General features: G+C 40.6%; 1 protein-coding gene across 1 annotated transcript in view; it reads left to right on the forward strand.

Annotated features, from left to right (window-relative positions):
- The first annotated feature begins 935 nt into the window (after window positions 1-935).
- SYT9 (synaptotagmin 9) overlaps window positions 936-26,752 on the forward strand; it is a 340,283-nt gene continuing 314,466 nt past the window's right edge. The window contains exons 1-2 of the mRNA XM_044929459.2: window positions 936-1,039; window positions 22,185-22,347. Of these exons, the coding sequence (XP_044785394.1) occupies window positions 22,233-22,347 (115 nt within the window). The 5' untranslated portion in view covers window positions 936-1,039; window positions 22,185-22,232. The remainder of the gene's footprint in view (window positions 1,040-22,184; window positions 22,348-26,752) is intronic.

Here is a 26,752-nt window from a genome sequence, read left to right on the forward strand (position 1 = left end):
TATACAGGACCCCCAGGAAGGGGCTTAGAACAAACCGGACACAGGCACTAATTCTAAGACCTGAAAAAATGCAGATCTCTTTACACTCGCTTCCATGAGTTATACTCAGAGCTCAGGTCAGTTCTTAGGGCTGTATTGATGGTGCCCCACTCTACAGGCTACTTTAGAATATAAAAGAGTGCCTGTACATACTTTTGTCTAATGCAATACTGTTTGCAAAATCCTGTTCTTTTGTATTAACTCCTGTCTTCTTTTGGCCTATCACTCCTTGCTGCTTATAAAATATATCTGAGGATACTCATCTATTCTAACAATGTATTTCTGGAGTGGCATTGTACATTTGATTATTGGTTTTTCCTTTGGTGCTTCAGGTTTTCGCCACATGTCTGGTAATCATTTTTGCCTACTGTGGCAGCCAGCCTCCCATTTGGTCTTCAGTGATGTCACCTTCTGATATTCTTGTCCTTGTGTACTTCCCTCTCACATGGTATCAAGGTTGGTCTGTGCAAATAGTAAAATAGGGCTTATATGATGGTTTGCAGTTTCACAGTTTAGGTTATAAAAAGCACTATGACTTCCTGACTCCTGTTTTGTATTTTCTCATGTGTTTATCTTTCTGGAAGAAGTTAATGACTGCCATATGAGGAAACACAGCACAGGAGTAAGGCCTGGCTGACAGCCACATAAGAGAGCTTAGAAGCAGATCCTTCAGTCCCAGTCAAACCTTCAGATAACGGAGTGTGCTGTGCTTAGTCTCTCAGTCATGTCCAACTCTGCAACCTCATGGACTGTCCCCCACCAGGCTTCTCTGTCCATGGGATTCTCCAGGCAAGAATACTGGAGTGGGTTGCCATTCCCTTCTCCAGGGTATCTTCCTGACCCAGGGATTGAACCTGGATCTCCTGTATTGCAGGCAAATTCTTCTGAGCCACCAGGGAAGCCATAGACCCAGCCAAGATCTGGACTGCAACCTCATGAGAGAACTGAGTGAAAATGACTCTGCTAAACTGCTTCTGAGTTCCTGACCCTCAGAAACTGTGTAAGATTATTTTAAGCCACTAAGTTTTGAAGTGATTTGGTAACAGCAGTGGGTAACTAAAACACCTCTCATGTTTAAGACTGGCGGGAATAAGAGGGCTGACTGGGAGTCCTGTGTATTTGGTAGGGCTTGTTGACTGGAAGTTTTTCTTTAAAATGAATTCTTAGAAATGAGAGCAGACTAGAAAAATAGGACCTAACTTTTCTGTGACAATAGTATCATTAGGCACCCTGCTGCTGCTGCTGCTAAGTCACTTCAGTCGTGTCTGACTCTGTGTGACCCCACAGACAGCAGCCCACAAGGCTCCACCATCCCTGGGATTCTCCAGGCAAGAACACTGGAGTGGGTTGCCATTTTCCTTCTCCAGTGCATGAAAGTGAAAAGTGAAAGTGAAGCTGCTCAGTCGTGCAGATCTTAGCAACCCCATGGACTGCAGCCTACCAGGCTCCTCCGTCCATGGGATTTTCCAGTCAAGAGTACTGGAGTGGGATGCCATTGCCTTCTCCCATTAGGCACCCTAGTTCTCCCTTAATAATTCATTTAATTTCTTTAGAGATTTTTTTTTTGTCCTGGTGTCAAATGCTGGGCTGCCTAAGCTCTTCCTATAGCAGCAAGGGCTAGAAGAGTGTTCTATACAGATTTTCAATTAACCTTTTTGTTTTCAAACTCACATCTAACCCTCACCTTCTGATCGTAGGCTTTGGCCAGGCATATGATTTCCTCTTCCCTGTGGTACCTTGCAGCTCTGTGCAGGCTGTGATTTCCTCCAGCTTATTGCATTTGTCAGCGCTTTTTCATCTGTTTTCAGAAATATGTTGAAATATTTTGTTTCCCAAGACTGCATCCTCACACTTCCTCTCTACCTTATATTGTTCTCTTTGCTGTTATTTGTTTATTCTATTTAAACCTATTAGTTTACTCTTATTTTATTGGGATTTAAGGATTGGGAAAGGCAAAATATGCTCAGTCTGCCATCTTGAACCAGAAGTCTTCTGTGTAACATCTTTTTTTCCCCATTCATTCAGCACACAACACTTCACACTTTTGAAGATTTGAGGCAGGCTGCTGTTAGGTGGTCTTTTCTAAGAGGTTTTCTGAGCCATTGCCCTCTCTTAGTTCACTCTTCATTGAGCCCCACCATGGGGGGGGTCACTGTCCTCTCCAGGCTGTCTCTCCATTCTCTCCAACCTTTCCCTCACCCCCCAAATAATTGCAGATATTTTATGGAACTCCTGTCTTCTGGAGAAATTATTATTTCCTGTCTGATGTCATGTAGACCTCTAGGGAAGTCCTGCTTAGGAATGGTCTGGTGACATGGGCCTCTTGTCAGTCCTGGCCTTCCTCACACAGCTGTGTGAAATGGGGCTGGAGGAGGTAAGCCCTGCTGGGGCTGGCAGAGAGGGCTGGTGTGATGAGGGATGAAGATTCCATCCACATTTCTCCTGTCAGAAGTCTTTCTGAGTCACAAGATCCTCCTTCCCATATATCGCTGTATCGTAGGAAACCCTGGACCATGGAAAAAGAAAGCACAGTTCTTTGAATAAAAGAATCTTCCCCACCTTCAATATACTGGCTCCCTAAACCACAGAGAAAGGAAAGTCTGGAAAAAAAACTTTTGATAGCTGTTCAAGGTCCTAAGCTAGTTCTATATTGTTTCACATCAAGGTTTATAAAATAACAACTGCCACTTTGATATTTTAAGTTTCTGATAGTGCTCTTTTCTATGTGTGAACTGTCTGTGACTTCTCCTTTCTACATGTAGCATATTGATAATAGAGTTAATAATTTAAAAATTTGAATGTGTGGCCTTAATTATCATAGTATTTACCCCAAAAAGGTGTATTTCATGTAAACATCCAGTGACAAAGAAATAGTATCTTAACATGTAGGTGAATTATTGTGTTGAAGAGTACAAAGCAATTGATACTTGGAGGTATCTGGGCATGTTTTTGGCATTTGGGAGGTATGATTCCAGAGGTAGTTTCCCAGTTGGGGACTCATTTTTGTAATTAACGCTAGTAATGAACTTATCAAGAACATGAAAAAAAAACAGTGTCACTCAGTTGTGTCCGACTCTTTGTGATCCCATGGACTGTAGGCCTCCAGGTTCCTCTGTTCATGGAATTCACCAGGCAAGAATACTGGAGTGGGTTGCCATTCCCTTCTCCAGGGGATCTTCCCAACCCAGGGATTGAACCCAGGTCTCCTGCATTCCAGGCAGATTCTTTACCATCTGAGATACCAGGGAAGCCCAAGAACATGACAGAACCTCAATTCAGAAGGGGAAGGAGGAGGAAGCAGGTCACAGGTCTGAAACTTAAGAACTGAAGGACTCTGGTCACATGAGAGACCTTGGGGAAATGCCAAAATCAGGTCATGTGAAAAATGTATGTTATGCCTTTCTTCCTGCTTGAACTAAGTTTTAAAGAATGTAACCTCTCATTTTCATTTTGATATTTGGCAAAACTAATACAATTATGTAAAGTTTAAAAATAAAATAAAATTTAAAAAAAAATTGACAAGCCAAAAAAAAAAAAAAAAAAAAAAAAAAAGAATGTAACCTCATTAAGTAAAGTAAAATCCAGACATATGGTTTATCTCTGGAAGAAAAATTGCTAGGACTAGAGGAGCTGCTTAAAAATAGCATTGGCCCTGTGCCCTGAGTTTCATTGACTCTCAATCCAGCTTCATCTGAGCACACCCCTCTGGGCTTATGGGTCACCAGGTCTTCATTCTTAGCAGATAATAAAACAGACTGAAACTCTCAAAGACTGTTAGATATGAGGGAAAAGTATAGAGAATAATTAGTAAATAAACAGAATGTCAAAGCATTTCATTGAACAAATCCAAGGAGGGATTCACTCCAGTCATATCTGGTCTGCTGAGATCTCTACCAGTTCAGTTCAGTTGCTCAGTCGTGTCGGACTCTTGGAGACCCCATGAACCGCAGCACGCCAGGCCTCCCTGTCTATCACCAACTGCTGGAGTCCATCGAGTCAGTGGTGCCATCCAACCATCTCATCCTCTGTCGTCCCTTTCTTCTCCTGCCCTCAGTCTTTCCCAGCATCAGGGTCTTTTCAAATGAGTCAGCTCTTCTCATCAGGTGGCCAAAGTATTGGAGTTTCAGCTTCAACATCAGTCCCTCCAATAAACACCCAGGACTGATCTCCTTTAGATGGACTGGTTGGATCGCCTTGCAGTCCAAGGGACTCTCAAGAGTCATCTCCAACACTACAGTTCAAAAGCATCAATTCTTCGGCACTCAGCCTTCTTTATAGTCCAACTCCCACATTCGTACATGACCACCAGAAAAACCATAGCCTAGACTAGATGGACCTTTGTTGACAAAGAAATATCTCTCCTTTTTAATATGCTGTCTAGGTTGGTCAAAGCTTTCCTTCCAAGGAGTAAGCGTCTTTTAATTTCATGGCTGCATTCACCATCTGCAGTGATTTTGGAGCCCAGAAAAATAAAGTCAGCCACTGTGTCCACTGTTTTCCCATCTATTTCCCATGAAGTAATGGGACCAGATGCCATGATCTTAGTTTTCTGAATGTTGAGCTTTAAGCCAACTTTTTCACTCTCCTCTTTCACTTTCATCAAGATGCTCTTTAGTTCTTCTTTACTTTCTACCATAAGGGTGGTGTCATCTGCATGTCTGAGGTTATTAATATTTCACCCAGCAATCTTGATTCCAGCTTTTGCTTCTTCCAGCCCAGCATTTCTCATGATGTACTCTGCATATAAGTTAAATAAGCAGGGTGACAATATACAGCCTTTACATACTCCTTTTCCTATTTGGAACCAGTCTGTTGTTCCATGTCCAGTTCTAACTGTTGCTTCCTGACCTGCTGAGATCTCTATATTTGGTCCTAATTCATTGAAGTTTTATCTGTGTCCCTTTCTCCCTAGTTTCTGGCAAGTCTCTGTATGTCACTTTTGATTTTGACTACCATATTCCCATCCTTCACTGAGGAACTCCAGAAAAATCTTGTCATTTTTCAGTGCAAACTATATGAAAGACTTTGTATATCTGTTATATCTACATCTTTTGCGTATCTGTTTTCTACTTTTTCCATTCTGTTCTTTAGTCTGATAAAAATAGGTTTATTTCTCATGTGACTGACACATAGAATAAGTTTCAGGTGAGACTTTGACTCACGTCCCGCTCTGCAGACTGACCCATGGCTTTATATTGCAGGCTGAGAAGTTTTAACTGTCTTCTTCAAATGGCAGGCACACTACCTTACAACTGGGTTACACACATACAGTAACAGGCGAGTTGCTCCCTCATATAGAGGTCAGTTATATACATACATATTAAAAGCAGGATGATCATTCTGTTTCATGAGAGGTAAAGGGGGTGTAAGAAGAGTTCCCCTACTCTTCCACTTACAGAGAGGAGGAAGAGTTCCCAGAGACAAGGGAGGAAGTACTACAGATAATAAATCTGAAAGTACAGGATTCTAATGACCTGAAGAAGAATTAAAGCCTGATCAGGAGTTCAGAGTATGGAGAAAGGTCTCCAGAGGAGGCAAAGATGAGGAAGAAACTCTAAATAACTGAAGTTGCACAATCAGGATGATTCCCATGGAAGCAAAACCGATTCTGAAGGAGAAAGCTCAGATTAAGGAATGTCCTTGTCAGAAAAAAAAAAAAAAGGTGTCATTTGGTGAGCTATAGGTGTTACTATTTTCAGGAAACTGAGGAACAACTGAATTTCACACCAGATGATAGCTACACATCCCTGTGAAAAATCTGGCTACGAGGAATTATGAGAATTAGGAAGCAAAATACAACTTGTTTCCCAGGCTTGGACCCTGGGCCCTAATGCTGATAATTCTTATAAGTTGTACTAGAGGACACAGTTTAAAAGGAACCCTCATCAGGCTCCTTCTTAGAAACCCAAAGCTTCAACCTCAGAATTGTCCGCATATTAGAACAGAGTAGCCCTAAGATCACTTACTCTTTTGTTGAAGTGGAAAAGAGAGGAACCAATATATAGGGAATCTATAAATCTACAGTGACCCTTTATCCGTATTAAACGTGGCCCAATTAATGGTGTGGATCCAAATATTCAAAACAGTTTTCTCCTTAGCAGAAAGAATTGAGAAAACTCCTTGTTGGTATGAGAGTAGTTTTGAAAATTTTACATTTCTCTTTATGGTTCTATTCGTAGTCTAGCAAGAGGCGTGGATAAAAAGGATGTTCTGGTGAATGCTTGTTTTTAATCATGTTAATCTAACCCATGCTAGTTCTCTTGGTAATACGTTACTTGACTGGTCACCAATTCTTTGTTTCCTGTACAACTGTTTCTCTGTTTCTCCCTCTTATTTCTAATTTTTTTCTCTTCTTGAATGTTTGTTTTAGAGTTAGATTAAAATCTCCTCTTGTGATAGTGAATTTGTTGATTTTTCCCCTGTAGTTTCAATAAATTTTGGTGTATATGTCTTAAAGTTATATCATTAAGTACCTGCAGTTTAAAATTTTTTATGCTTTCCCAGTGACTTGAAACTTTTATTAACAAGTCAAAATAAAAATGAGAGATCACGGATACATGCATCAACTAAAGACAATGCTGAGAAAAACATGCAAATTACAAAAGCGTACAAGCAGTTTGATTCCACAAACATAAAATTCAAAGCCCTGAAAGCTGTATTGTGTGTTGTTTAGGGACACATGTACAGGTGGTAAAAACCTCTGGGAAAATATAGGACTTTGGTAACTTATGGGAGAATAGGAAATGTTATGATTAGAGAAGAGTTCATGGGGGACTTCAAAGATTCTGTTAATGTTTTGTAATTTATGTTGGTTGCTAGATATTCAGGTGTATGTCTTATTATTAGGCTATATATATGTCATATATGCTTTTGTATTAAATTTGTGATAAATTTAATAATGAAAATGACTAAATAATAGTATGGAAAAATAAGTCAAACAGTTTCAAAACTACTTTGTATGCATCCCAAAAGCTGGGACAGTTTCCTCTCCGTCTGAGATTGTGAGCTATCTGCTCATAAGGTCAGGTATATCTTTAAGGTCTCAGCTGAACCAGACCTTCTAGGCCTGGCCAAGTGTACCAGGGTGACTTTTTCACTCCCATATTTATGTCCATATTGTAGGAGTTCAGTCATCTATTTTAACAGAAACAGTCTTTATTAAATTTTCAAAGCTGAAAACACTGCCAGTTCTCATCCCCATTTACGTCCTATCATTAGTATTCCACATTAGTTCCTATTTAGACAACCTGTAAAAATCAAAAGAACTAAATTGAAATGCTTACTTTGTGCTAGGCTTTAGATTTCTAATTTACATATGTTCATTTAAACTTCACAACAGTCCTGTGAAATGAGTACTGTTAGATTTTCCACTTTACAGATGGAAAAAACAGGGTAAAGAGATATTGATTTTCCCAAGATTTTTCAGCTGTGAAGTGGATCTAAAATCAGACACTCTGGCTTCAAAATCTGTAATCTGAACAACCAAGGTCAAGCCTGCTCTTACCAGTTCTTACGGTCTTTTTCCTGAACTTGCATCTGGCCAACTAAAAACAAATATCTTGGGTTCTGGCAGACTCTCTCCCAGTCCTTCAGAATTCTGCTCACCATACATTCTCTATACTACATTCCACCCTCTGTTGGTTTAGCAGTTCTTTCAGTGCTGTCATTTTACCCAAAACTTAGTGTTTCTGAGACACCATAAATTCTGGATGCTTCTTGACAACCACTGTCAGTCAAGAAGGTGTCAGTCTATCTCTCTGCCCCTTTCAGGTGAGTGAATCTTATTTTCAACTTGTGGCTCCATTTGCTCCTGCATTTATCTTGCTGTGAGTAAACCACTACCTTTGTCTATGAATTATAAGCCACAACAATTTTGAAAATACATAATCCATCTGCCCAGAAAGTGAGAAAAATACTGCTTGTATTTAAAAGCAGTATACTGCTATTCTTATGTGCTTGCGAGAAAAGACAGAGACTGAGAGTGGACCTTCTCCTCAGATCATGTGCATGAAGCCATCAGTTCAGTTCAGTTCAGTCACTCAGTTGTGTCCAACTCTTTGTGACCCCATGGACTGCAGCATGCCAGGCCTCCCTGTCCATCACCAACTCCCAGAGTTTACTCAAACTCATGTCTGTTGAGTTGGTGATGCCATCCAACCATCTCATCCTCTGTTGTCCCCTTCTTCTCCCGCCTTCAGTCTTTCCCAGCATCATGATCTTTTCAGATGAGTCAGTTCTTCTTATAAGGTGGCCAAAGGATTGGAGTTTCAGCTTCAAATCAGTCCTTCCAATGAATATTCAGAACTGATTTCCTTTAGGATGGACTGGTTGGATCTCCTTGCAGTCCAAGGGACTGTCAAGAGTCTTCTCCAACACCGCAGTACAAAAGCATCAATTCTTCGATGCTCAGCTTTCTTTATAGTCCAACTCTCACATCCATACATGACTACTGGAAAAACCATAGCTTTGACTAGATGGACCTTTGTTGGCAAAGTAATGTCTCTGCTTTTTAATATGCTTTCTAAGTTGGTCATAACTTTTCTTCCAAGGAGCAAGCATCTTTTAATTTCATGGCTGCAATCATCATCTGCAGTGATTTTGGAGCCCCCCAAAATGAAGTTCTGTCACTATTTCCACTGTTTGCCCATCTATTTGCCATGAAGTGATGGGACCAGATGCCATAATCTTAGTTTTCTGAATGTTGAGTTTTAAGCCAACTTTTTCACTCTCCTCTTTCAATTTCATAAAGAGGCTCTTTAGTTATTCTTCACTTTCTGCCATAAGGGTGGTATCATCTGCATAGCTGAGGTTATAGATATTTCTCCCAGCAGTCTTGATTCCAGCTTGTGCTTCATCCAGCTCACTGATTCTCATGATGTACTCTGCATATAAGTTAAATAAGCAGGGTGACAATATACAGCCTTGATGTACTCCTTTTCCTATTTGAAACCAGTCTGTTGTTCCATGTGCAGTTCTAACTGTTTCTTCCTGACCTACATACAGATTTCTCAGGAGGCAGATCAGGTGGTCTGGTATTCCCATCTCTTGAAGAATTTTCCACAGTTTGTTGTGATCCACACAGTCAAAGCCTTTGACATAGTCAATAAAGCAGAAGTAGATATTTTTCTGGAACTCTCTTGCTTTTTCGAGGATCCAATGGATGTTGGCAATTTGATCTCGGGTTCTTCTGCCTTTTCTAAAACCAGCTTTAACATCTGGAAGTTCATGGTTCATGTACTGTTGAAGCCTGGCTTGGAGAATTTGGGGGCATTACTTTACTAGGGTGTGAGACGAGTGCAGTTGTGCGGTAGTTTGAACATTCTTTGGCATTGCCTTTCTTTGGGATTGGAATGAAAACTGACCTTTTCCAGTCTTGTGACCACTGCTGAGTTTTCCAAATTAGCTGGCATATTGAGTGCAGCACTTTCACAGCATCGTCTTTTAGGATTTGAAATAGCTCAACTGGAATTCCATCACCTCCACTAGCTTTGTTTGTAGGAATGCTTCCTAAGGCCCACTTGACTTCATATTCTGGGATATTTGGCTCTAGGTGAGTGATCACACCATCATGATTATCTGAGTCCTGAAGATCTTTTTTGTATAATTCTTCTGTGTATTCTTGCCACCTCTTAATATCTGCTGCTTCTGTTAGGTCCATACCATTTCTGTCCTTTATTGAGCCCATCTTTGCATGAAATGTTCCCTTGGTATCTTTAATTTTCTTGAAGAGATCTCTAGTCTTTCCTATTCTACTGTTTATTTCTTTGCATTGATCACTGAGGAAGGCTTTCTTATCTCTCCTTGCTATTCTTTGGAACTCTGCATTCAAATGGGTAAAAAAGTCTTTGCTTTTCTCCTTTGCCTTTTGCTTCTCTTCTTTTCACAACTATTTATAAGGCCTCCTCAGACAACTATTTTGCCTTTTTGCATTTCTTTTCCTTGGGGATGGTCTTGATCCCTGCCTCCTGTACAATGTCATGAACCTCTGTCCATAGTTCTTCAGGCACTCTGTCTATCAGATCTAATCCCTGAAGCCATCAGGAGAGGAGAACTGAAATGAGATAATCATGGGTGCCCATAGGTCACTGAATGAGATGAAAGATGATTCCTGGCACAATACCCGCTGCAAAAAGGTGATCAATACACATTTTTTTTTCTTGTGAAATAAATGACTGGATGAGGCACACATCATGCAAAGTATAAACTTGGCAGAGACATGATGTCATCATGAAAGAGGATAAGAATTAACTAAATCTCTGGAGGAAACCTCTGGCTGAAATTGGAGTGTGGAAGGACCTTGATTCCTCTCTGAAATTTTATTCTCCAGAAGTAAAGAAAGAATTAAGGGATCTGGCAACTAAGGGCCTGTGATGGCTAATTTATGTGTCAGTTTGGCCATGGATTGCCCAGATATTTGGTGAAACGTTACTCTGGGTATATCTGTGAAGCTGTGTTTGGACAAGATATAACAAAATTCAATAAAGACTTTAAAAATGCTCCACATCAAAGAAGTCTTTCACACACAGACAGTATACTAGGAAAGAAAAAAAGAGGCACATGTAGATGTCAAGGAGACTGTAGAGGGAGCTATCTGATCAGCTTAGATATTAAAGGACAATTCAAAGAGGAAAGAAGAGCATATGACTGTGAAGACTGCCTTGGGTGTACTATTGACTGAGAATTAATTCAGTAAACATTAATATGAATAAAATTGACATGAAGAAGAATGATAAGACATACAAGAATTGTGTCCAGAAAAATGGCATCCAAATATGCTAGAACTGCAAAAAACTTAAGCATAAAGAAGTGGTGGGGCTTTATTTTTAGCCATAGGCTATAATAGATCCAAACCTGATTTAAGAAAAAGCAAACCCTGCCTGAAGACCATGCTCTAATATAATATTTATGGGGACAAATAGAAAGATGTCTCTGTCCTGAGTTGTTCTGTCTTGTCTTTCAAGGTATCATATTAGGCTGAGAAGGGTTCCTCTCTGGAGAGGGGAAAGAGACTGTATAGCAGAGGTGGAGCTTCGAAAGCCCCAGCCCATCTCCAGGCTCAGGACTTAACATCCCATGTTCCAGAGTTTGTGGAGGGGATTCCTGACATACAGTTCAGTCATTTCAACAATTAGTTTTCAAACATGTGTCCTATACCTGGCACCAAGTCTCACACTCAAAACACAGAGGTGAATACTACACAGAATAGTCTCCCTCGGAGCTTGAGGGTCTCCAGAGATGGAACAGGTACTGAGGATCAAGAAGTGTTTTGATTTCCATAAGAGGAATGAATTGGATTCCTGAAACTACAACCTTCCTGGTTCTAACACAGTCAGGCTTCTAATCAAGTTGACTCACTCCGTATCACACAACTAGTGAGAATCAGTCTTTTGAACCGTGAACACATCACACCTGGTTTCACACTAGTTCCTAGTCCTTGTACTGTCACTATATTCTCTTGGCTTCTAGCCCTTAGTTTTGTCTTTTGATTGTAATTCTGTCCTTTTTCTCTGAATATAATGCCAAATATGGCTTTTGTTTATTTATTCAACAAATGTTTATTGAATATCTTATGTGCCAGACTCTGTTCTAGGTCCTGGGAATACACCAATGAGTAAAACAATATTCCTGCCCTAATGGAATTTGCCTTCTGGTAATGAGTATCATGGTGGGACAAAATATAAACAATATATATATTTATGGATACATAGGTGTGTTTTACAGTAGTTCTATGAAGGAAAATAAAATATCTGGCTAAGAGGGACAGGAAATACTGGGGGTTACTATTTTATGTAGTGCATCAGGGAAGTCTCCTCACGTAAGTGACACTTGGACAGAGACTGGAAGGAATTTAGAGTGAGAAGATGCTTCTGTCCGGTGTGTAGCATCTCATTAGGGGGAAATGCCAGTAAAAATGCTGGAACAGACTGAGTGGAACAAGACTGGTAAGAAGTAAGATCCAAAAGACTGGTTCCAAATAGGAAAAGGAGTACGTCAAGGCTGTATATTGTCACCCTGCTTATTTAACTTATATGCAGAGTACGTCATGAGAAATGCTGGGCTGGAAGAAACACAAGCTGGAATCAAGATTGCTGGGAGAAATATCAATAATCTCAGATATGCAGATGACACCACCCTTATGGCAGAAAGTGAAGAGGAACTCAAAAGCCTCTTTATGAAAGTGAAAGAGGAGAGTGAAGAAGTTGCCTTAAAGCTCAACTTTCAGAAAACTAGGATCATGGCATCTGATCCCATCTTCATGGCAAATAGATGAGGAAACAATGGAAACAGTGGCAGACTTTTTTTTTTGGACTCCAAAATCACTGCAGATGGTGACTGCAGCTATGAAATTAAAAGATGCTTGCTCTTTGGAAGAAAAGTTATGACCAAACTAGACAGCATATTGAAGAGCAGAGACATTACTTTGTTAACAAAGGTCCATGTAGTCAAGGCTATGGTTTTTCCAGTGGTCATGTATGGATGTGAGAGTTGGACTATAAAGAAAGCTGAGTGCTGAAGAATTGATGCTTTTGAACTGTGGTGTTGGAGAAGACTCTTGAGAGTCCCTTGGACTGCAAGGAGATCCAACCAGTCCATCCTAAAGGAGATCAGTCCTGGGTGTTCACTGGAGGGACTGATGTTGAAGCTGAAACTCCAGTACTTTGGCCACCTTATGCGAAGAGCTGACTCATTTGAAGAGACCCTGATGCTGGGGAAGATTGAAGGCAGGAGGAGAAGGGGAGTACAGAGGATGAGATGGTTGGTTGGCATTACCGACTCAATGGACATGAGTTTGAGTAAACTCTAGGAGTTGGTGATGAACAGGGAGGCCTGGCATGCTGCAGTCCATGGGTCACAAAGAGTTGAACGCGACTGAGTGGCTAAACTGAACTGAAGATCCTAGTAGGAGTTTGGGCAAGGGGAGCACAGGATCAGGGGCCCTGTAAGCCATAGTCAAGACTTCAGCTTTAATCTGAAGCCATAGTGCAAGGAAGTGCTGTCATCTGATATGTGTTAAAAGGATAATTTGGACTTTCATATGGAGAATAGGCTAGGAGTAAGGAAGATAAAATTAGAAGAGAGAGCAGTTAGGAATCTATCAGAATTACTTTGGAAGGAGTCAGTGGTGGCTTGTACCAAGTAGTGATGGTAGAGGCAGGAAGAAGTGATGTAATTCTTGAGTACATTTGGAAGGTAGAGCCAACAGGTTTTGCTGTTGCACTGGATGGAGGGCATATGGAGTATTGAGATAGTATGTTCCTGGCCTTGGCCATTAGTCTTTCTAAGCTATGGCTTATTCTCACCTTCTGATGTTACCCACTTCTAGGTGCTTTGGTAGCTGACTGTTTCTACCCTTATTAAGAACCCTAGCACCCAACTCTGACCAGTGACCTTCCAGGGCTTGCTATAACCCCCAGAGGAGAATTAAACAGGTGTATTCTTCCCTTAAGTTAGAAAAAAACTAATTGAAATATCTTCCTTTGTGTCCTGAAAATGTATATCAGTGTAGGGAAAAATGAGATTAACCATGAATGAAAATGTAGCATTTTATTTATTTTTTTCTTCTCGACTGAGGAATCAGTGCTTAGGCACTTAAGTGATCATAGAATAAAAATGAGCATATAAATTTTGACTAAGGAGGAAGATATCCTAAGGAAAGTGAACCTGTTTCTATATCAAGTTAAACAAAATAGAACATGTTTCAGAAGCAATCTTTTGGTGTGGTAATGAGTTTAGCCCAGAAAATGCTGATTCTAGCAGTAGTCTAGTGATTACAAAAGAAACTAAGTTTTGATGCCTGTTCTAATTTTTAACAGTAAAAGTACCTGTACTACCCCTACTTTCTCCCCTTGTACACCAATTGGAACCCAGGCCAGGGTCTTTTAAATAGGCGCTGAAGATGGGATTACCGCATCCCTGGGTCAGACTGGGGGAACCTAGCTTTGTTCTTGGTTTCAGCTGCTACCCAGGTGGCTTGCCATTCCCATACATGAACAGGAGCTGATTAGCACTCCAGTGCCCTATTTAAGGTTTCTGGCTCCAGAGAGAAGCTATTTTGAAAAGTGAAAAGATTACACTCTGATAATAGACCAGAAGCTTTACACATGTGGATGGCTCATGGAGGATTAAAAGAGCAGGCCCAGAATAAATGCAGCTTGCACCTGAGAGAACAGTGAGGGTGACTGCTCTCACACTGATTGTAGGGGCTGTTTGAAGGAAGTTCCCTGCTCGGATCACGGATGCCTCTGTGAGCTAACACAATGGCGGTTGGTTTAGCGGGCCAATGTCTGAACCAACTACTGTCTTCTCGAGGAACCAATTAGACCACTTCATACTCCTTTGATGTTTCAGGGATCTTAGGTCCTAATTGGTAGATTCATCTCTCCAAAATTTGATCTTTTTCTAAATGTTCCTGCATGGAAACATTTCCCCAGGCTCACTAATCATCTGAAGAAGTAGATGACTGGGGAAATTCACACTTGTTCTAATTAATTTAAAACAAACATGTTGCAGATTATAATTTTGTTACTAGATTCCCTAGAAGCTGCTCCTTAGCTGCTCATGGTGGGACTGGGCCTTTACGTTGTGTATGTCACTTTTACGTAGATCAAGGTTTTGGAAGACTAGCTCACTCTGTTGTCACAATAAGGGTGGGTGGCAAATTTCTTGGGCTGGAGAGTCAGGCAGGATGGCCTCTGCTGTCTCAGTTTTCAGGCTTGCGGAACTTGGTGTCTGTTTGGTGGATCTGACTACCTGGAAGGCAGACTGGGCTTTTTTGGGGAAGCTTTCTGATATGCCTGCATTGGTATGAAACTAGGTAGTCAGGATTTGCTGATCACAAGAGATTTGTGATCCTGGGACTGCCCTTGTGGTCCAGCAGTTAAGACACCATGTTTCCAATGTAGGGGCCATAGGTTCAACTCCTCGTCAAGGAACTAGGATCCCACATGATGTGTGGTGTGGCCAGAAAAAAGGTGTGTGATCCTTTGAGGAAGTATCTCCATGCCTCCAAAGTTGCATATTATGACTAGTTAATATCCACAGCGGTTTTTTTTGTCCTTGTCTTAAAATTTGAGAGTTAGGAGGTATCAATGGTGTTAGGAGTCCAGGAAGGAAACATCAGAATATACATCCCTCAGTTTCAGCCATAGTCAAGAAGGAAGCCACATAGGTCTGATGGATACAGTGAGAGCTACTCCTAAGGCCCTTTCAGTGTATTTTACTCCATATGTCTGAGCATGAACTTGAGCCCTTCCTAAGCAAGAGTGGCATGATTAACTTCTAAGTAGGTTTTAATTTTTTTAATAAACATTAAATCTTTTAATAATGTTAGATTTACAGAAAAGTTACTAAGATACCACAGAAAGTTCCCATATATCCCTGAACCAGTTTCCCCTATGTTTATTTATTTATTTATTTTTCAATTTAATGTATATTTTATTTATAATATGTATGTATAAATATTTAAACATATAAATGCTTTTTTACATACATAGTATGTTATGTAGATCTTTGTTATAATTATTATATAATTATATAAAATAACAGCTTCTTAATATGCACAGTGAGTTATCTTGGGAACTTCCAACAGTTTCATGAAGAAAAAACCAGTGATCTATTTATGGTAATGGTAGTTAAACTGTTTGCAGAACAAAGAAAACTTGAATTAATTTAGGTTAAAGAAGAAAAGTTTTTTCTCTTTAAAATTTGATCAGTGAAGACTTATGCAAAATATTGGCAGTAGAATTTTGCAATGTTTGCCATTCTTTTTTTTTAAGTTTTTACTTTTTTCTTTCTTTATTTTTGGCTGTGCTGGGTCTTCTTTGCAGTGTGTGGGCTTCTCATTGCAGTGGCTTCTCTTTTTTTTTTAATTTTATTTTATTTTTAAACTTTACATAATTGTATTAGTTTGCTGTGCTACATTTTGCCACAACTAAGGAGGCTTCCCTGGTGGCTCAGAGGATAAAGCATCTGCCTGCAATGCAGGAGACCCGGGTTCGATCCCTGGGTTGGGAAGATCCCCTGGAGAAGGAAATGGCAACCCACTCCAGTATTCTTGCCTGGAGAATCCCATGGACAGAGGAGCCTGGCGGGCTACAATCTGCAGGGTCACAAAGAGTCAGACACGACTGAGCGACTTAACACACACACAAGGAGCTAACAAACATTGTGAAATTACTGTTAATTCAATTCCACATTGTTTGGATTTTATCTGTTTTTTCCCAATGTAGGGTTTCTGAATCATTATTTATGCACACTATGCATTGGAGAAGGAAATGGCAACCCACTCCAGTGTTCTTGCCTGGAGAATCCCAAGGACGGCGGAGCCTGGTGGGCTGCCGTCTATGGGGTCGCACAGAGTCAGACACAACTGAAGTGACTTAGCAGCAGCAGTTGGTAATGTACTGTATAGTGATGTCTTTGTTCAATTTTGGGCTTCCCTTGTAGCTCAATCGATAAAGAATCTGCCTGCAGTGCAGGAGACCTGGCTTCGATCCCTGGGCTGGGAAGATCCTCTGGAGAAGGAAATGGCAATGCACTCCAGTATCCTTGCCTGGAAAATCTCATGGACAGAGGAGCTTGGCGGGCTGCAGTCCATGGGGTGGCAAAGAGTCGGGCACGACTGAGCAACTAACACTTATTTACACTTACTTGTTCAATTTTGTTATCAGTGTTATATCACCTCCATAACCTTCTAAGCTTTGCAACAGTTTAAAATGGATTGAAACTGTTTACTGACTAATTTGAAAGAATTGACCTGTGAATTTATGTGTGTCTTAGTACAGTTTGTTGCTGTTCAGTTGCTCAGTCATGTCTGACTCTTTGTGACCCCATGGACTGAAGCACGCCAAGCCTCCCTGCCCTTCACCATATCCTGGAACTTGCTCAAACTCATGTCCATTGAGTCGGTGATGCCATCCAACCATCTCATCCTCTGTTGTCTTTCCCAGCATCAGTATCTTGGCTAATGAGTCTGTTCTTGAAATCAGACTTTGCAAAAGTATTGGAGCCTCAGCCTCAGCATCAGTCCTTCCAATAAATATTCAAGACTGATTTCCTTTAGGATTGACTAGTTGGATCTCCTTGCAGTCCAAGGGACTCTTAAGAGTCTTCTCCAACACCACAGTTCAGAAGCATCAATTCTTTGGTGCTCAGCCTTCTTTATGGTCCAACTCTCACATCCATACATGAGTACTAGAAACCATAAATTTGACTGTATGTACCTTTGTTGGTAAAGTAATGTCTCTGCTTTATAATATGCTGTCTAGGTTGGTCATAGCTTTTCTTCCAAGGAGCAAGTGTCTTAATTTCATGGCTGCAGTCACCATCTGCAGTGATTGTGGAGCCCAAGAAAATAAAGTCTGTCACTGTTTCCATTGTTTCCCCATCTATTTGCCATGAAGTGATGGGACTGGATGCCATGCTCTTCATTTTTTGAATGTTTAGTTTTAAGCCAGCTTTTTCATTGTCCTCTTTCACTTTCATCAAGAGGCTCTTTAGTTTTTCTTCACTTTCTGCCATGAGGGTGGTGTCACCTGCATATCTGAGGTTATTGATATTTCTCCCGGCAATCTTGATTTCAGCTTGTGATTCATCCAGCCTGGCATTTTGCCTGATGTACTCTGCATAGAAGTTAAATAAGCAGGATGACAATACACAGCCTTGACATACTCCTTTCCCGATTTTGAACCAATCTGTCATTCCATGTCCAGTTCTAACTGTTGCTTCTTGACCTGCATACAGATTTCTCAGGAGGCAGGTCAGGTGGTCTAGTATTCTCATCTCTTGAAGAATTTTACAGTTTGTTATGATCCACACAGTCAAAGGCTTTAGTGTAGTCAATGAAGCAGAAGTAGATGTTTTTCTGGAATTCTCTTGCTTTTTCTATGATACAACCATTGTTGGCAGTTTGATCTCTGGTCCCTCTGCCTTTTCTAAATCCAGCTTAAACATCTGGAAGTTCTCGGTTCACATACTGTTGAAGCCTAGCTTGGAGAATTTTGAGCATTACTTTGCTAGCATGTGAAATGAGTGCTGTTGTATGGTAGTTTGGAAATTCTTTGGTATTGCTCTTCTTTGAAATTGTGACAATTTGGGGAAAGTTATATCCATTGAGACAGTGGCCAAGGGAGGAACATTAGTAAACTATCCAGGACTTTGGCCCCACACTTCCATGGAATCCCTAGTTGAGGTATGCTGGAGCCCTTGGGGAATTCTCCTCTAGACCAACTTGACCTGTGCTTATAGAAAGCAAACTGAAATACCCACTGAGCCTCTTCCCACAAAATAATCTGGGGTTTTATATCTCTTTGGTAAAGAACAGCCCCACACCAGAGCTGTGTTACTGGTGAGAAAATAACAGAACAAAAACAAAAGAGAGTTTGGTCTAATGCTCAGAGAGCTTATTCTTAACCTTTTAAGACTCAGGATCTTTCCTAGAATTTTGATTCATCTAAAGTGGGGCTCAAATTTTACATTTTATACAAGGAAGATGGAGATGGTACTGCTGGTCCAGGGACCACACTTTGAGAAATACTACCTTAAGGCATGTTTTGTATAGAAAAGCCACAATAAATACTTATTATTTCTCTTTATTTCCCATCATTCTAAATAATAATTCAGTTCCCTAACAGCTTCCAAAAGAGATCAGTGATTTCTATTTTCGTAGCATTGTGAACTCAAGCATTGTTTCTAACATATTTAACACATTTAATGTGTTTTAATGATTTCCAATATATGTTTTCTTTTTGAAACTCAAGTTGTTTCATATTTGGACTTTGAAGGCTTCTTAAAGTTGATCTGTGTTCTTTTGACATTATCCATCCCAACAATCTTTGAAAATTTTCTTATTTTCAGGTACCAACAAAATGCTGTAGGTTCATCTTATCCAGAGTGAAGTAAGCCAGAAAGAAAAACACCAATACAGTATACTAACGCATATATATGGAATTTAGAAAGATGGTAACAATAACCCTGTGTACGAGACAGCAAAAGAGACACCGATGTATAGAACAGTCTTATGGACTCTGTGGGAGAGGGAGAGGGTGGGAAGATTTGGGAGAATGGCATTGAAACATGTAAAATATCATGTATGAAATGAGTTGCCAGTCCAGGTTCGATGCACGATACTGGATGCTTGGGGCTGGTGCACTGGGACGACCCAGAGGGATGGAATGGGGAGGGAGGAGGGAGGAGGGTTCAGGATGGGGAACACATGTATACCTGTGGCAGATTCATTTTGATATTTGGCAAATCTAATACAGTTATGTTAAGTTTAAAAATAAAATAAAATTAAAAAAAAAAAAAATTTAAGACCCCAAACTTGAATTCACTTTTCCAAAGAACTTGGTTCCTTTTCATGTGAATCTGTATTATTTTTGGCCATTATTCTAATTATAAAACCATATTGTCATTACAGAAAGTGTGAAAATGTCACATTAAAGAAGTAGATCAATAATCCAGTCATTTTAAAACAACTACTGACATTTTAATATGTTCAGTTCAGGTCATTTTACAATGAAATTCTACATGAAATTACATTATGTAAATATATATAAAGTAATATCTTAAATTTTTCATTTTTAAAAGAACATGCATAATGATTTTCTTATCTCATTAAAAACTTTCATGAGCATCATTTCCAGAGTAGTATTGTGTCACACTATATGAACTTACCATAAATTCTTTAGTCATTCTCCAAATAAAGGACTTATTTTTGAAAATTATGCTTCAAAGAACAGCTGTATGCTTATCTTTCTTCCCATTTTATACTGTTTGTTTTGAAAGAATCTATTCTCACACGCTGATTCTCACAAGAATCAATGGGTCAGAGAATATGAACATATTTCAAGTTCTTAAAATCGAGTTGTTGTTGTTCAGTTGCTAAGTCATGTCCAACTCTTTGTGACCTCATGGACTAAAGCACTCCAGGCTTTCCTGTCCATCACTGCCTCCCACAGCTTGCTCAAAGTCATGTATATTGAGTTAGTGATGCCATCCAATCATCTCATCCTCTGTTGTCCCTTTCTCCTCCTGCCTTCTGTCTTTCCCAAAATTAGGGTCTTTTCCGATGAGTCAGCTCTTCGCATCAGGTAGCCAAAGTATTGGCGCTTCAACCTCAGCACCAGTCCTTCCAATGAGTATTCAGGATTGATTTCCTTTAGGATTGACTGGCTTGATCTCCTTGAAGTCCAAGGAACACTCAAGAGTCTTTTCCAGCACCACAATTCAAAAGCATCAATTCTTTAGCACTCAGCCTTCTTCATGGTTGAACTCTCATATGTGTACATGACTACTGGAAAAACCATAGTTTTGACAATATGGACCTTTATCAACAAAGTGATATCTCTGCTTTTTAATATGCTGTCTAGGTTTGTCATAGCTTTTCTTCCAAAGAGCAAGTGTCTTTTAATTTCATGGCTGTAGTCACCATCTGCAGTGATTTTGGAGCTCTTTTGCTATTTCGATGATCCAGTGGATGTTGGCAATTTGATCTGTTTCCTCTGCCTTTTCTAAATCCCACTTGAACATTTGGAAGTTAGTGGTTCACGTTCTATTGATGCTTGGCTTGGAGAATTTTGAGCATTGCTTTGCTAGCGTGTGAGATGAGTGCAATTGTGCCATAGTTTAAACATTCTTTTCGTTTTCTTTCTTTGGGATTGAAATGAAAACTGACCTTTTCCAGTCCTGTGGCCACTGTTGAGTTTTCCAAATTTGCTGGCATGTTGAGTGCAACACTTTAACATCATCTTTTAAGATTTGAAAAATCCTACTCTAATCCTCATACTATAATCTGTGTATAGGAGGCTTGCGGTTCCTCCATGTGGCCACATGTGAGTGGGGCGCCATCCTCGTACTATAATCTGTGTGTGGCAGGGCCCTTCCCAGTTCTGCTCATTTCTGACAGGCAGTTGAATCTTGCATATTTGGAGGGGGTAATCTTTGTTGAGATAGTCTGTGCTAAAAACCGGTTGTCATTTAATAATCCACAGGGGCCAGAACCCTGTGGTGACATTCAAAAATGTCACAACCAGAGCCCCAACAAAATTGGCCTCTGGCCATTCTGTCTGAACCTCTCCATTCTCCATCTGTAAAACAGGCAGCCCTGTAATAATAGAAGGATGAAGTCATCTCAGCATAGGAGCACAGTGTGGGAGGAACAGGCTCAGAACTCAGCTTGTGCCATGGAAGCTGTGCTTCATCCTCTTCGTCCTCTTCATCCCCTCAGTGGTCCTTCCCTCCCCTTGACTCTACTTTCTCTGTGTGTCAGCTTCCCTCTTTCCTCGTCAACCCTCTCTCCTGAAGTCATTCAGTACCATTTCCACACCCTTCCTCTTCCCTCAGGGGACTCCCTGCATACTTCGGGATGCAGAGTTTCATTCTGTGCATTTTGCAAACTCCAGTAGTGTCTGGAGTTCCTCTAGTGTGCTCAGTGCAGTTACCTTCTGCTCAATTCTGTGCTGAGCTGGGAGGGTGATGTGGGGTGAGGTTTAACTTTAATTTCCTAAAGAGAAAACTAGATTTTCTTTTCTACTATTTAACTTAACATGCAGACAAATCAAGGTCAGTGCTATTTGTGTTAAGGGCATTACAGTTGATGGTACTCTGAGAGAGAAATAATTTGTGTCAGCATGACTTGGGTCTTGTCCGTCTTGAAATGATAAACGTCACTATTATTGTGTTAAGGAGCATTTGGCAGTCTTGGGGCCTGGCCTGCTTTACAGAAGGAACCACAATCCCCTTAAAGGCCCTTTCCTTGCTATGCAGAGTGGATACTGCCTGTTCCAGTTAATCTGAGCATCAGTTCATCTCCCCTCAAAATGGCATCCTCCCCACCTGCCACCAAGATAAATTGTGTTCCAGAGGATTGTCAGTCTCTGTATTTGCTTTGGCTCATTTACTGCTTGTATTTTTGTACAGACACTTTTTAGGGGGAAAATATAAGTTTAATTTTGCTTGTATAAGTAGATAACTTACAAGGTAGATAATTTGGCTTTATGTAGTCTTCTGTTTCTACTGATGGAAATGGCAGTTGCAAAAATTTTCCTAATTGTGAGCAAAACATTTGGATGGTTATTTAAAAAACCAGTAGATTTACCTTGCCCTGGAAATAAGTTTAAAAGGACATTTTTTCTCTCTTTATGTAGCTAAGCAAAAGCTATGGTCCTGTCTTCATGGTGTGCTGAGCTCAGAGGATGATGTGGAATGATATACATGAAGAGATTCATGGACAAGAAAACTCCTGGAGTCCAAACTTAAGGCCAAGGGCTGGAAATGAAGCAAATGGCACCAGACAGGAGCTCTCCCTGGGTAAGTCTGGGCTGCAGCTGAGAGTGCAGCATATGCGCCTTGAGTGGGTTGGGGGCTCTACTTGCATCTGTGGTAAAGTTGGTTAATGCAGCAGGTGCAGCCACCGCAGCAGCCTGTGAAACTTTGGCAGAAAAGACTAAACACGTGATTTTGAGCTGCTCAAGTTATCAGCTTGGGATCCAAGATGAAGTGCTGTGGATGTGAAGAAGCTTAATAGAGATTGTTGCTGCAGCTGTAGACAAGCATCCCTCTGGTTTTATGAAACAAGTGCTAGAGTATATGAGGCAGTGGTGGAAGAGTAGACATTGTGGGATGATCATGTTTTCGTGTTTGTGGAAGCAAGATGGATCCCTTCAAACTGAGCGATCCCCTGGTGTTCTTGGACATTTGAGCATCGTGTGGGGTTCAGTGGGGGAGAGACTCGATTTCTTAAAGCTCTCAAGCCAGAAATCTTGGATTTCTTCTTTCCCTTGCCCTACTTCCAATCTGTCAATAAGCCCTAATGGTTCTACCTGTAAAATCAAAATGAATTCATCAGCATCTCTTTACTTCTGCTTCTATGATGTTAGATAAACTGCTGGCATTGCCTTCTTGGTTACTAAGCTCCTGACTGCTGTTTCAGCTCTCTTCCCTGAAACAGTATTATTATTATTATTCACTGTCTATACAGAGTTAACTTCTAAAAATAAAGATCAACATTGTCATTTGCCTACTAAAATGCACCAGTGACTTAACATCCTGCTGGTTATAAACTCAAATCTCCTTACATTTGCCTCTAAGAACCTAAAGATCTGACACACTCTCCAGTCCCTTCTCTTAACCATTCTTCTCCTTGCTCTCTGCACTGGAGCCACATGACATTTTGTTTCAGGAATGGGAAAGTTCAATTCCACCTCAGGGCCTGGGCACCAGCTGTTTCCTTTGCCTACATTGAGCTTCTCCCAGCTCCTAAGTGTCTATGTCCAGCAACAGAGAGCCTTTCTTGGACACCCAACTTAAAGTAGCCCCATTTCCATCATTCTGATATTTTCACATTAGCGTTTGCAACCACCTAATAGTTGCCAACAAAGGTCCGTCTAGTCAAGGCTATGGTTTTTCCTGTGGTCTTGTATGGATGTGAGAGTTGGACTGTGAAGAAGGCTGAGCACCAAAGAATTGATGCTTTTGAACTGTGGTGTTGGAGAAGACTCTTGAGAGTCCCTTGGACTGCAAGGAGATCCAACCAGTCCATTCTGAAGGAGATCAGCCCTGAGATTTCTTTGAAAGGAATGATGCTAAAGCTGAAACTCCAGTACTTTGGCCACCTCATGCGAAGAGTTGACTCATTGGAAAAGACTCTGATGCTGGGAGGGATTGGGGGCAAGAGGAGAAGGGGACAACAGAGGATGAGATGGCTGGATGGCATCACCGACTCGATGGACGTGAGTCTGAGTGAACTCCGGGAGTTGGTGATGGACAGGGAGGCCTGGCGTGCTGCAATTCATGGGTCGCAAAGAGTCGGACACGACTGAGTGACTGATCTGATCTGAATAGTTTATTATTTTTACCTTCCTATCTATCATCTCTCTAATCTAAGCTAGCTACTAGTTTATGGTATAATTTATGGGGTAGATGAATTAATATTTGAATAGTGGCTAGCTGTGAACTAATTCACTAAGCATTTCTGCAAGTGTTAGACTGTAATACACAGGAGTGAGGGTTTTGAATGGATCCTCAGATCCTGAAACAGTGCTCAGTACATAGTAGTCATTCAATAAATATTTGTTGAATAAATGAAACAGCTGAAGTGAGTAATCGAAAAAAATAAAGAGGATAGACTCATCTTTATTCCCTGAGCATATGAAATGCATCTTACCTATCACACATATTTAAAATGTTTTAGTGTTTCCCAGGTAATGTGCAAGTGCTCTTCTAGTGCCTCTTTTAATACTTACAGCAGCCATCTGAGTTACATACTATATTATTTCCATTTTATAGATGGGGAAACTGAGGCTTAAAGAGATTAAGTGAAAGTGAAGTTGCTCAGTAGTGTCCGACTCTTTGCAACCCCATGGACTGTAGCCTACCAGGCTCCTCAGTCCATGGGATTTTCCAGGCAAGAATACTGGAGTGGGTTGCCATTTCCTTTTCCAGGGGATCTTCCCGACCCAGGGATTGAACCTGGTCTCCTGCATTGTAGCCAGGCACTTTACCGTCTGAGCTACTGCTATTTAAGTCAAAGAGCAGCATATTTGATCACTTGATGTTATCTAGTAATCTGTGACTATGGTTTCATTCCAGACCCAGAGAGATGGTATGGGGAGGGAGGAGGGAGGAGGGTTCAGGGTGGGGAACACATGTATACCTGTGGCGGATTCATTTTGATATTTGGCAAAACTAATACAATTATGTAAAGTTTAAAAATAAAATAAAATTAAAAAAAAATAAATAAAGTTATAATTTTTTAAATAAAAATGTATGTCTTATAGCAATAAAAATAATCATAATTATAGAATAATAAATGGCCAAAAGCATCTTTTCTTGCTTCTTTCCTGTTCTGGGTTGAAGTACTACCTTTTGGCACAAACAGTTATCAACAAATGACCAGATTATAAATATCAAATATGGGAACAGGACTCTGTCTGCTCCATTATATATTGTTTTTTCAGCTTTCAGGAAAGGAAGAAATACAGTGAAATAATCTCAAGTTAAAGGGTATGATAAAGAGACCTAAAATAATTACTAATCCCTTCCTGTCCAGTAGGAAAAACACTTAAAAAAAAATTCTGGGCCCTTTTTGGAGGCAGTTTGGAGGTAGTGTGGGCCCCTTTTGGAGCACCTAATTCCACAGGGTGCTGGGCTCCCAGGAGCAGCCTGCTTTGGAAGGCAGCCCCGCAGCCAGCTTTCAGTAGGCCTGGCATTTGTCTCCTTGTGTCCATCCCACTGGGTTCCATGAAAACAGATGGAGTTGATTCCTAATCGACCTGCTGTGCTTGGGTATGATGCTTTCAGACATGAAATCTTGATTAACAGCAAATGTTAATTGAAGCAGTGAATTATTAAAGTGTTTTTCCATAAATGATAAATGTTGTTGGCTCTTTTTCCTCTTGTGATATTTTGAAACTTTCCAAAAAGTTGCTAGCTTTGTCCAGGGAAAATGGGAAGTGGTGGCTGCATTTGATGGCATTTGTGGTGACGTGTTTGTGCTCTGTGGCCAGGCTTCACTGGGGATGAACCACCTTTTCTCTTGGAATCACCTCAACCAAACAAGGAAATCATCTTTCCCTTAAACACAGGATTCTGTCCAAATGAGCTCATCCAGCCTCCTCCCTTCGGTGCCCATTAGCTGATGACTCCCATTCTTTACCTTTTCCCCTGAGCCCCAAACTTATAAACAGCATTATTATTTGACAACTCCACCTGATCCCCCATGGGATCTCAAGGTCATATTCTTTCATTTAATTATCTAGCACCTATTATATGTCCCCAGGGCCACTTTGTTCTAAGCACTGGAAAAACATTAATGAGCAAAACAGATATAACTCCTTGTGGCACTTACATTCTAGTGGGGAGGGGAGGAGATAAATAAACTAAAGCAACAAAAGGGGCTCAGGGAGTGCTGAGCATTGGAGGTGGTGATGGCAGAGTAGAAGTTTTTACAAAGTGCTCAGGGAATGTCCTGTTAGATGGTATTTGAACAGAGACTTAGAGCTAAGATTTAAACATAAAAAATGAAACTATATTATATTCCAAATTGTCTTTGCTTAGAAATTTCCCCCTTGTCCTGCATTCACAATCCCCAGGAATGTTGCATATAATCACTAGAGTCACATCCATGGGGTCCTCCTCCCTACTTCTGTGTTTTTAGGAGAAATCATCCTCTCATCTGTCCTGAATTCTTGCTAGCCCTAAGCAGGAACTTACAGAGGCATCCGGTAGAGTCTTATGCCTCTTGTCCACCTTTCACTGGCTCCTCCCATGAGAGAAAGAAGAATGGATCTAACAGACCAAATGGAAAGAGTCTGTCATCTATTCATCCAGTTTCTCTAGTGCTCCCTGGTTGCATTTCTCAAACTTTAATGTTCTTAGGAGTGAGGCAGAGAATCTTACTCAAATACAGACTCTGATCCAACAAGTCTTTGCCATAGGTCTGAGGTTCTGTGTTTCTGTTAAACTCTCAGGTAATGCTGATGCTGCTGGTCTGTGGGCCATACTCGAAGGGGCCACCAGAGTCTATAGGGTGCGAGAAGGCTTTAGTCCTTCTTGCTATGTACTTTTTCGACAGCTCCAACTCTCCTTGTGTGTAGGATCCAATATATTGGCTTTGAGAGCAAGTATTAGGAAGCCCATTTTCACTCTAAATTCAAGCCATATACTCCAATCCACATTTATCAGATTAAAGCCTTTTGCTTGATTTCTGTTTGAC

Source organism: Bubalus bubalis, chromosome 16 (genome assembly GCF_019923935.1).
Source record: "Bubalus bubalis isolate 160015118507 breed Murrah chromosome 16, NDDB_SH_1, whole genome shotgun sequence".
NCBI classification, from domain to species: domain Eukaryota; kingdom Metazoa; phylum Chordata; class Mammalia; order Artiodactyla; family Bovidae; genus Bubalus; species Bubalus bubalis.